Raw genomic sequence first — 11948 nt, forward strand, 5'->3', positions numbered from 1 at the left:
TTGCCTCTGACCTGCACATTTCCTTTATACTCAGCATATACCCCACAACACACATAGACACATGCATGTATGATAAATCATTTTAAATCAGATTTTCTCTAAGACAGAGGCTTATCAGTAGGAAGAAAAGGTATAAATAAAATTTTAGAGCGTTCTCTAAAAATGTGTCTAATATATATCTAAATGTATGACTATATTTACTCTAAAACAGTGAAATGATTTTTTTTTTATAACTCCTAGCTGAAACAGAGCTGGTTATTGTTCTTCATGTGACCCTGAGTGGAGAGACCTTATGATACAAAAGACATTGGATGGCACATGCCTGTAATCTCGGAATTTGAGAAGTGGAGGCAAGAAGATTAGGAGTTCAAGGGCATTCTCAGCTATAGAAAGTTCAAAACCAGCCTAGACTCCATCAATCAGACCTTGTCAGAGAGAGAGAGCGAACAGCGGATAGATTTAAGAAGTCATGTCTAGTCCCCAGAAAAAGGCTATGCTAGAACCATAAAAACCTAACACACGCCGTGGAGGTCTCAAGCTGATTCAGAGGTACTGAATTACATGTTGCAACAAAGGGCAACCACGTTTTTAAAAAAGATAAGAAAATTCAGAACCTGACAGCACAAAATTGTAATTTTATCCTCCCATATGAAATGAACAGTTATGAATGTAAGCAGGAGATTCGAACCCAGAGCAGAAGTCATTAACATTGATGATGAAGTTCAAAGACATGGACCTTAAACCAGCTGTATTCACATCTGATAAAAGATGGCCAACTGAAAATGAACTCAGTAATACTTTTGGAGATTTTTATTTTATCTCATAATGCCTTGTCTGGGCATTCTTTTAATGCCACTGATCTTTTGCTTACATACTAAGATTTCTGATTTTCTGGTTTTCAGGGCATATATGTATGAACTCATGACTTTTCTTTGTTTCTTTTTTTCCCTCTATTTTATTCTGTTCTGGTTTGTTTTCCTATTTGTTTGTTTTCTAAGTCAATAGAGAAAGAACCTATAAAGTTGAATAGGTAGGGAGGTGGAAGGACCTAGGAGGATATGAGGAAGGGAAAACCATAATCAGAATATGTTGTATGAGGGGAGGGTAACTGTTTTCATTTAAAATAAACCATGAAGATGGTGAAGAAGGAAATAGAAGACTGCAAAAGAGCCGAGATTACCTATAGATAAAAACAAATCAATACGGTAAAAATGCATACTGTATGCAGGATGGATACAGTGGTGTCTAACTGAAAGCCCAGAAGTTAGGAGACTGAAGCAGGGGGATTAGGAGTTTAAAACTAAGCTGGGTTAAATAGATTTTCTCTCCAAAAAAATTTATGTGTGTGTGTGTGTGTGTGTGTGTGTGTGTGTCATGGTACATTAAAATTTATATATAAATGTGTAATTATAACTTGATTCCATTAAAATTATTATACACCTACATACCCTCTGGTCTTGGAAGACCAGAAAATCACTGTAGAAGAAATCTGCAGTGAGCTTAAAAGTATAGTAAATTAAGAAAAAAAAAAGAGAGAAACATTGAAAATTAAAAGCTTAAGCACCCAAGTAACAACAGAGTTGAACACATCACCGATAGAGTCAACCAAGAAGAAAGGGTATCAGATGCAGAAGACATGGCTGCCGACACTGTACCCAAACCTCCATAAAGAAAAAAAGGGGCAGGCATGTCTACAGCACCTAGAAACTCTGGAATATGATCAAAAGGCTTAACTAACTAGGGATCTTTTAATCCAGTCAATGAAGTCAGCATAGAAAATCTCTAAATCTTAGAAAAACAAGTGGACATTGAAGACAGAAAGGTGCTTAGAACCCTAAATAGGCATGACCAGAGAAAAGTCTCTCCATGACTTAGTCATGATGTCAAAATAGAGAGCAGAGAAACAATTATCAAGAGCTGAAAGGGAGGACATAGTGGGCATGGCTAAGTTGCCTAACTGCCTTTTGAGCAAAAGTGTCCTCAGAATCCGTGTGACAATACCAGGCCTGGTGGCAGAGCTTGTAACATAAGAGCAAGGGAAGGTAGAGACAGGAGAATTACTGACACTGGCCTGCCAGTCTAGCCTAAGTGATGAGCCATAGGCCAAGGAAAGTCCCTGTCTCAAAAGAGGTAGACTGCATTTCTGAGAATGACACCCAAAGTTGCCCTCTGACCTGCACACATAGGTGAGCATTAGAGCAAGGTGAAATGGTAGCACCAGCTCAAGTACCAAAGCTAACACGTATGAACCCTGTCAAAGCCCTCATCCACAACCCACAAAGCTGAGACAGCATGGAGTAACGTAGCTCAGGCTCTGGAAGTAACTGCTAACCAAGAGTGCTGTATCCAGCACAGCAGCTGAGCGGTGGTGGTGCACACCTTTAATCCCAGCACTCAGGAAGCAGAAGCAGGTGTATCTCTGTGAGTTTTGAGTCCCATCGTGGTCTACAGAGTTCCAGGATAGCCAAAACTACACACAAAGAAACCCTGTGTCTCGAAAACAAACAGAAAAAGACCATAGACTCAAATGCAAGTGAAATGCTAACAAATCCATTTTATCAAGCCAGCCATAGCCAAATACAAAACTCAATTAAGATGTGGAAAAAAAAATAGAAAAACTAGACCAATATCCTTGGTGAAAAGAGATAAAAAGTTCCCAGTAAAATACTTGTAAATTAAATTCAAGAACACAATATAGAGATCATACACCATGACTAAGTTGGTTTCATCCCAGGGATATAGGCTGATTCCATTTAAATGTGTACCATACACAAATAGACCTGAAGACAGAAATCGTGTGAACATCCTGATAGATGCTGAGAAGGTCTTTGATGAAGTTTGGCATCTCTTCATGACAAAAGCCTTGAGGAACTGAAGAACAGAAGAAAGATACCTCAACATAATAAGACTCCGTGACAGACCTAAAACCACCATTACACTAAATAGGAGAAAACAAAAAAGCATTTCCTCTGACACAAGGAATGAGACAAGAATTTAAAACAGTGCTTGATGCCTTAGCTAAAGTAGTAGACAAGAAAGAGAAACGGGGGTATAAAAGGAAAGGAAGACATGAAAATTTCCCTTCTTGTAAATAGCATGATCCTAGACTTCAAAAGCCCTAAGATGTACCAGAATACTCTTTAAAACGATAAACATTTTGAGCAAAGTAATAGAATACAAAATCAGCACACAAAATCTAGCAGTAGCCTTTCTGTATACTAAAGGAAAAAATCAGAGAAAAAAAAAACCCATTCATAGTAAAAATAAATAACTTAGGAAGGAACCGGAGGAGGTAAATGACCTCTAAGATAAAAAGAAATTGCAAAAGATAGTAGGCGATGGGAAGACTTTCCACAGTCCCAAACTGGCCAAATTAACTTTGTGAAAATGACTATATTACCAAACGTAATCTATAGACTCAACATAAACTCCATCAAAATTCCGACATTCAGGGTGTGGGGAAGACAGAAGGGGATAGATATAAATAAAGTTTAATGATGCACATCATATATGTAGACATATGTATGCAAATTAAAACCATGTGTGTGCTACCTTTAACTTAATATTTTCAAAAACTAGCTCCATATAAACCAGTTGAGAGCGGGAAAGAGCAGAGAGAGACTGAGGAGTCTGAGTGAGCCACAGGGCGACTATCAAACAAAAGAAGATGCACATAATCGATCCAGCTCAGAGGAAGGGACAGCAATATTTGAAGAGACTGTATGGCTGAAAATTTCCCAAATCTGATGAAGATCTCAAAGTCACAGATCAAGAAACTTCACAAATCCTAGGAGAAGGGATGTTTGAAATACCAAGTCAGTGCTAATGGACTAGCTGAAGCTCAGTGATGAGGACGCCGTGACAGTAGCAAAGGGGGTTGGGGTGTGTAGCTCAGCAGAAAAGTGCTTGTTCGGCAAGAATGAGACCCTGTGTTCGAACCGTAGCACCACACCATGCACGCACACAGACACACACATACATGATACCACAAGCTAGCAAAGGGTTTTTTTAAATTCATATGTAGGGAATAAAAAACAACAACCGGTAACACCGTGTCAGAAGACATGAAGGCAAAACACAATGAATTCACCTTTACCTTGAATTTGCCAAAATACAAACACCTCAAGGGGCTTGAAACTGCCAAGCCTGGAATTCTATATCCAATAAATGTGTCTTTCTCAAATAAAGGTCTCAGACCAATAAATCTAATGAAGAAATTTCCTGAAGGATAATGTCTAATGAGAATTAAAAATAGACAGCCGGGCGGTGGTGACCCACACCTTTAACCCCAGCACTCGGGAGGCAGAGACAGGAAGATCCCTGACTTCGAGGCCAGCCTGACCTACAGAGCGAGTTCCTGGACAGCCAGGATTACACAGAAAAACTCTGTCTTGAAAAAAAAAAAAAAAAACCAAAAAGAAAAAAAGGAATAGACGAAGGTTTGCCGGGTGGCTCATTGGCACAGCACTTGCACAGCGTCCGTGAGCCACCGGATTTGACTGTCAGTACCACAGGGAAAAAAGAAAGAGAACAAAGGGATAGCCTGAATAATTACACGGCCAATAGCCTGAATCTAGGCCTAAAAATACCTGTACAAAACACTACGCTCAGATGGTTTCGTGGGAAAATTTTTCCGAGAACTTAGGAAAACAGCGGAAGTGTACACAAAATCCTTCAGAAAACAGATTAGAAAGGAACAGCTGCCAGCACCTGCCATGAGGAGTTTGTGAGATGGGAAAGCCGAGTGCAAGGAAAATGGAGCTCAGTGTGCCTTATGTGCAAAAGGAAAGAGCCTGGCATTGGGGCCCTCGCCTGTGCTCTCAGTACTTAGGAGACTGAGGCAGGAGCCCAGCCTGGACTACAGAGTAAGTCGGAAGCCATTCTGTGCTACACAGTGCAGTAAAAAAAAAATCTGTATGGGGGGGAGGGGCAGGAGGTGTGTTTGAGAGCTTCTTCAACTTAACAAAACATGTCTGTGAGGAATCAACATCGTACAGAAGGGTGAAAGGCCAAATGCCTCGTCTCTGCCTCTTGATTTTCATGAACAACTTTTTCACTAAAAGTTTAAAACAAAACAAAACAACCACATGGTTTTATCTTAAAAGGTGATCATTCCTAAACTTCTTATGGAAGTTTTCTCTTCTGTACTGATCCTTTAGATGCTCTTGGGAGCTTGACTTGGGCTCTCCATCATCTTAATCAACATCTTTGTTTTTCCAGAAGTCGGGAATTTTGCCCTTAAGACATCCTGCTGCTGTACTGGGTTGGGTAGAGCCCTCCTTCTCCATTATTCCCCTTTCCTTGGTAAGGGTAATAATCTTATAAGATGTTGTTTCAAAAGCAATGTCTGCCCGTGTAATGAGTTACCATGAAACCCCACTGAACTGAGTGGTATCCTGCATCCAAGACTCACAAGCATCCAGGCTTGTGAGAAGAGGGTTGGACATGGTGACCCACACCTAACCCTACATGCAGGAGGCCGAGGCAGAAACAGATGGAGTTTGAGGCCTGCCTGAACCTTACTTTGGGGGAAATTAGGGGGTAGGGGGTACCAGGGGTCATATAGCTCTGTAACAGAATAGAGACGGAGGTTGGAATGATGTAGCTATAAGCCAAGGGACACAAAGGGTTGCTGGGAGCTGGTAGAAGCTGGTGAAAGGCAAGGGAGCTCCAGCCTCTCAAGCTGTGTAAGGATCAAGTCTGCTGCAGTAGTCCATTTACCCACAGTTCAGTTATCCAAAGCCAACCACAGTCTAAAAATATTAAGTAGAAGAATCTAGAAAAAAATAACAGTTCTTCAAATGCATGCATTCTGAGTAACGCGATAAATATGGCAGCCCCCTATCCCACCTTGTCACCCACAGTGAGACCTGGCCCTCAGTCCATCATGCCACATACTACCCACCCATGTCACTCAGTAGCTGACTGGCTTGTCAGTCACTGTGATAGTACCTCAGGAAGCACTTGTTTTCCTTAGTAGCAGCCTCCAAAGCACATGAGTAACGAACGATGCGTTTTGGACATGCCAAAAGGAGCTATAAACTGCTTCCTGCAGGGACAGGTTCTGGTTTAATCAGCTAAGGAAAACCATGAGGAGGTTACCAAGGTTGAATCTTCTGTTTGTAAAGGGAGAGAAAGAAGTGCCTCAGTGTCAATGCCCTGCACCGCAGACGTCAGGATGAGAAGTTAACACATAAGACATAAGAAGCAATAAGTGTATGCCAATATGTAGAGAGGCCGAGCATGTAGGTCCTGGCACTGGCCTTGGTTCCAGGCGTCCACTGGGACCCTGGACATATGTAGGACAGGGGCAAAGAGGACATCTCAAGACATCAAGTTGTGGCGGTTTCTCACGGTGGCCCTTGCTACGCAGCCTGCTATTTTTACCTTTGCAGTGTGACAGCATTTACCATATTAATCCCCAGCGTGCTGTTTTCTGTCACGGCTGCTCCTCTGGAAAGCACACCCTGAAATAATGTCACTGTTGGTCAGCGTTCAGAATGACGCCATGACCCAAGCCCATCATTCCCGGCCCATATTCTATCTTTCTGTCTCATTTAACCTGCTTGGTTTACCTCCCTCAAATGTAACGCACTTCCCAGTTTTCAGATGCCTCTTTTTTTTTCCCTATTTTTACAGGTATTGGCTCAATAAGTACCGGGTTGATAGAAAAAACAAATTGCCTCAGCAAAGTGGCTATCCCTTGGTCAAAGAGATGGTTGCCGCCTCGTCTTCAAGTAAATTGGATTCAGCTTGGGTTTTTTTTTTTCCTTTTATATCTAAACTGTTAGCTATAATAATAAAGTTAAATTATTGCTCAGCTCAAATAAATTTGAACACATGAGGCTTAGAGGGCATGCTTCAACTTTACCAAAATTACTTCAGTAAACCTATTACATAGGAACTGAAGGTTTTTAAATTGGACTATTTTTTTAAAATATTTTTAAGCTTACTATGCGCCTTAATACGTTAGTATACAATTTGAAAATTTAAGGCTAAGCTTCAAACTGTGAAAAAGTAGCCAAAGCCAAAAAGGCCTGGAAACTGATGGGCAACATGGCTGAAAGAAAGAGAAACAGCATTTGCACTTCTCTCTCGGCCATTGTCCTCCTACGGTTTCTGTTGCTGTATAACACGTTAACACAACACGCACTTAACCTTTCATAGTTTTTGTGTGCCAGGAGTTCCGACGTATCTCAGCCAGTCCTCTTCTCACAGTGTCATAAGGCTTGCGATAACCTTGAGGCTGGAACTGGGGGAGAACCTAGCTTTGGTCTCATCAAGGTTGCTGGCAGAATGCTTTTCCCTGAAATCCAACTGTGAGTCAGCACATACATTGTAAACAGAGGTCAGCTCACAACCATCTGAGACTCCAGCTCCAGGGGCCTAACATTTTCTTCTGGCTTCCATAGGCACTGTATTCACATGTATAAACATAAACATACAGCTATACACACATGCACGAAATATTTTCCACAAAAAAAAAATGTTTAAAAGGCTGTAGATCATCATTCAAATGATTGTCGGCATTACAGCTCCCATTGTTTTCCCACTCGGCCCACTAAATTCCTGTTGTTGTTTTTTTTTGTGTGTGTGTGTGTGTGTGTTTCCCACCACAGGTCATCTTTCTGTTTCTAGAACAGAGAGTCAATCAGATAGTTTTGAACCATCCGAGGAGTGGAAAGCTGAAGAGGGCTCAGCTGCATCCTGGGAAAACGAAGTGGACAAACTGATCAACTGGACTGATGGTCTTAATGTAAATTCCTTGGACTATGAAGAGTAACACGCAAGGATTTTATACAGCGCCCAGCCATAGTGCTGCCTCACTGGAGCAATTTTGGAAGATGCTCAGAACCTGACTTCTGCTCTGTATCCTAACTGGTCTCATTTTTTTTCTGTAAGCACAAAATATAAGTGTTAGTCAGTGAAATTTGCTCTGGGCTTTTCAATCTCTCTTCCTGTTTGGAAATAAGTTAGTCAAAATTAGAGTGCTTCCTACAGTGGTCTGTCAGTGTGGCTACACATATTCCCACAATCCATAGGGTACTGGAACCAAGCTCTCAGCAGCAACAGGTGGATCAGGAAAAAAATGCCAAAGAAGAAAAGGAAGGACAGGCATTTCAGAGAGTGGACATAACCCAAGCAGAGGGACCTGCGACTTTGCCTCTACCCGCCTCGGTTCTTGTATCTTCTGTACTCAAGGAGGGGACACCACACCCACACATCCCTCACCATCCACTCACTGCTAACCATCTACTCTGTTCCCGACAGTTTTATTGCTTCAGCTTGTACATACACCATGGCTCTTCTATGACAAGATGCATCCCCGCCATAGCCTGCAGCCCTCCTTCCCTTGGCAAACTCTCTGAGTCAGACTTATCAATGGCAGCTGTCACTGAATTCTCTATTCCTTTAGTCCACGTCACAATTCTACATGCCGCACAGTAGGACCTATCCTCTGCTTATACTCTGTAAACTTAAGATTACCAAAGATTTCCGTGCTGTGTGAACCCGACAATGCTCACTGGGCCTCTCGGCCATACCTTTTTTTTTTTTTTTTTTTTTAAAAAAGATTGGTTTTTTATCTTTAATTATGTACATATATGTTAGTGTGTGGGTATGTGCATGTGTGGGTAGTCCCCAAGATGGCCAGAAGAGAGATCTGGGTCTCCTAGATCTAGAATTAGAAGTTGCCTTATGTGGGTGCTAGGAACTATTTTCATGTCCGTTGGAAGGGTAGTATGTACTCTTAACCACTGAACATCCAACTGGACTATACCTTTCAAAACAACGTTTTGTCGTACCCTCACAGAGACTTATTTGGGGCCTGTCTACCAATACATATCCACACATGCATGTAAGTCCAACTTGGATCTGGTTATTGGGCAATCTCCTGTATGTCTACGAAATATAAAACCATTCTGCATCACGGCTTCCAGTCCTGTGGTTCTTCTCTGGTTAGCTAAATGCCCCTGTTATTTAGAAGCGATATAAGAGAACAGAAAATTCCCTAGTCCTGTGACTCTTATGATCTCTCGCCCTTTTCTGTGAGGTCCACTGAGCCTGAGATGCGGGGTTGTGCTGTTGACATGTCAGTATGGGCCGGACACCGTACAATCAACTCTTCTCTCTATTTTGAACACTGATGGCTTTCTGTAGTGCTGTTAGCCATGTTAGCCAACTGCAAAGAGATGCTTAGTTTTGTTTTTGTTTTTGTTTTGATGAGGGATGAAAGCCACAGTTCTCTTTGAGAGTAAAGATAATTGTTTATTGTGCAGCTAGGAATTACAATGGTTTTTTTTTTGTTTTTTGTTTTGTTTTTGTTTTTGTTTTAGAAAAGTGGCAATAGTATATTCTTCCCCGAGCCCTATGGTATCACTAGTCAGAGGTCTACATTTCCGGACCAGGCATGATTTCCCTTCTGTTAAGAGCCCTACGTCCAGTTAGACAACTGCTGGTGACTGCCACAAAGTGGCACTATTGCACTTTAAGGACATCTTGCTGCTTTGGCTTCATAAGCATCACACATAAGTGGAAACGGGATTGCTTTCCTCCCTTGGCAGCTCGCATAGCACCTTCCAGGGCTACGAAAGATACTCCTCAGAAGGGGGGCTGTGGGGTCTATATCTAGCCAATGAAACTTCGTTGACAGCGTCTCTCACCTCCCTGAATGCCCTTCTCGAGTCAGAGCTTACCCACCTTCTCCACCACAGCTCCCCATCTTTGCATCTTTGTCTCCTTGGACTGCTATACGAAATGCCAGAACCTTGGTAGCTTAGCAACAATGGAAATTCATTCATCTCAGCTTTAGGGACCAGTGAGTGTTGTGTTGCTATGCAGCATCAGTGGTTTATCCACTCAGCTACAGATGGACTGGCAAGTCATTTCTAGTTTGACTGCATCCCTACAAAAGCTCCACTGGCAAATTCCTCTCATGAGTAGTGATTCCTCCTCCTTTAATCTCTTCCCCGAGTGGAGACTGAGCCCGTGCCTGTGCCTTGCTGATAGCTAACAGGGTATGGACTGTTGTGGGATTGCACTCCTGTCGCTATGTTAGGTTACGAAAGGTTCCATTTCAGCCAATAGTGGGGGTCTCCTGAAGGCTTTGAAGAAGACAGTTGTGATGGTGGGAAAAGGCCACAAGGCAAGGAACTGCCAACTGCTTCTAGGAGCTGAGAGGAGGGCAGAGCTGATAGTCAGCAACATGCTGAGAGACCTCAGTTCTACCACCTCAAGAAATGCTGTGAACAGCAGTGTAAACTGGAAAGGGCTTACGCTCTAGAAAGGAATGCAAACTGACCAAAACCCCTGCCTTGGCTCTGTGAAAGCCTAAGCCCCTCACACCAGGCCATGTCCAGAATTCTGATCTTGGGAACTAGAATATAATAACAAACTCTGGTTTGTGCTGTCACATTTATTGCAGGTTGTCATACAGTGAAAGAAAAGTAGCGTAACCTTTGCGAACATTTGAGATCTTTGCATAGACCTACGTTTTACTGCATTGTGGATAAATAGGAAGAATTGAAGTAGTTATTGAGAGAAGGCTTGTGTTGGAGCTTGTAGGAAACTGACAAACTATCAGTCAGTCATCTTACAGTAAAACATTTCTAGTGTCTCTTCATTCTGATCATCTCTTGATATACGGTCTTCTAAGCATCAGAATCTCCTTTTCCCTGAAGACTGGCCTGCTGCCCGTCTTTCCATTTGCTTACTTGAGGTGCTTTGTCTTCAAACACCCTGCTTTGCTTACTTTCCTATAATATTTTGAGTGTTCTAGGTCATAGCTAGCATGGTCATTGTAAGATCACAACCTGCAGACATGCAATTTTCAAACTAGTGGACAAACTAGCTTTTTCTTTTCATCATTTTACTAATGTCTTTTCAAAAGCAATTTTTCAAAACTTGATAAAGCACAATTATTTTTTTTCACTCATATATTATGTTCTTGGTGTGTTTGTGGTAGCTACTTACTTAATCCAGTCAACAAAACTTTCCTTTGTTTCTTAAAAAAAATTATAATGTGGGTTTTATATTCCATCTACATGCATTAAAAGATAACTTCAGTATATGATCACAAAGGAATTGATCAAATTTTATGCATTCCCTTTTCTTCCTTCTTCTCTTCCTCCTTCACTTTCTCCCTCTTCCTTTTTTCTTTCCTCCCTTCCTTCTTCCCTTCCTCTCTCCTCCTTTCCTCCTTTCTTTCCTCTCTTCCTTCTTCCTTTCCTCCTTTCCTTCCTCTCTCCTTTCCTCCCTTCTCTCCCTTCCTTCCTTCCTTCCTTCCTTCCTTCCTTCCTTCCTTCCTTCCTTCCTTCTTTGTTCCTCCTTTTCTTCCTTTCTTCCTTCCTCTTGATGATGAGCATGTACCCACAACACTTCTATTTCCAATGAGCTTCCTTAGACCTTTGTTGGCAGATGGTTATCTTTTGTATGTGTGGTCTATTCTCAGTCTCCCTGAACTGTCCCACCATCTGTCTATTTTCGTACCAAGAGCATGTTGCCTTGATTATCATTCTACTATGGAACTTAGAATAAGGTTAGCCTTTAATTTTGTTCTTTTTCAAATGTATTATGGCTATTCTAAGTCCTTTACATTTCCAAAGAGATGGGTATCAGCCCATCATTACCTAAATAAAAATTATCTTAGGGTTTGGGTTTAGAATGCATTTACTCCATAGGTCAGTTAGTGAAAGGTTGACACCTGAACTTAAGTATTGAGTTGTCCCACTTTGAATCCATTTTTGTCCTTATGATCAAATATCTCTTAACAACACTTTGTAATTTTCTATTGTTCACTTGTATATCTTTTGTCAGATATTTTTTCTGAATGTTTTTTTGGTTTTGTTTTAAATAGTGGAGGTTTTTTGTTTTGTATTGTTTTTAGTTTGCAATTTTCTTTTGCTGGTATATACATACAACTTCTTTTAAAAGTATAATTTTAAAGCAGC

The 11948-nt window shown here is 41.3% G+C and overlaps 1 protein-coding gene across 1 annotated transcript in view; it reads left to right on the top strand.

Moving 5' to 3' along the window:
• Ube2u (ubiquitin conjugating enzyme E2 U) overlaps positions 1-7783 on the top strand; it is a 60482-nt gene extending 52699 nt beyond the window's left edge. The window contains exons 10-11 of the mRNA XM_055628732.1: positions 6640-6737; positions 7644-7783. Of these exons, the coding sequence (XP_055484707.1) occupies positions 6640-6737; positions 7644-7783 (238 nt within the window). The remainder of the gene's footprint in view (positions 1-6639; positions 6738-7643) is intronic.
• The last annotated feature ends 4165 nt before the right edge of the window (positions 7784-11948 follow it).

Source organism: Psammomys obesus, unplaced genomic scaffold (genome assembly GCF_907164565.1).
Source record: "Psammomys obesus unplaced genomic scaffold, mPsaObe1.curated_primary_1811, whole genome shotgun sequence".
Lineage (NCBI taxonomy): Eukaryota > Metazoa > Chordata > Mammalia > Rodentia > Muridae > Psammomys > Psammomys obesus.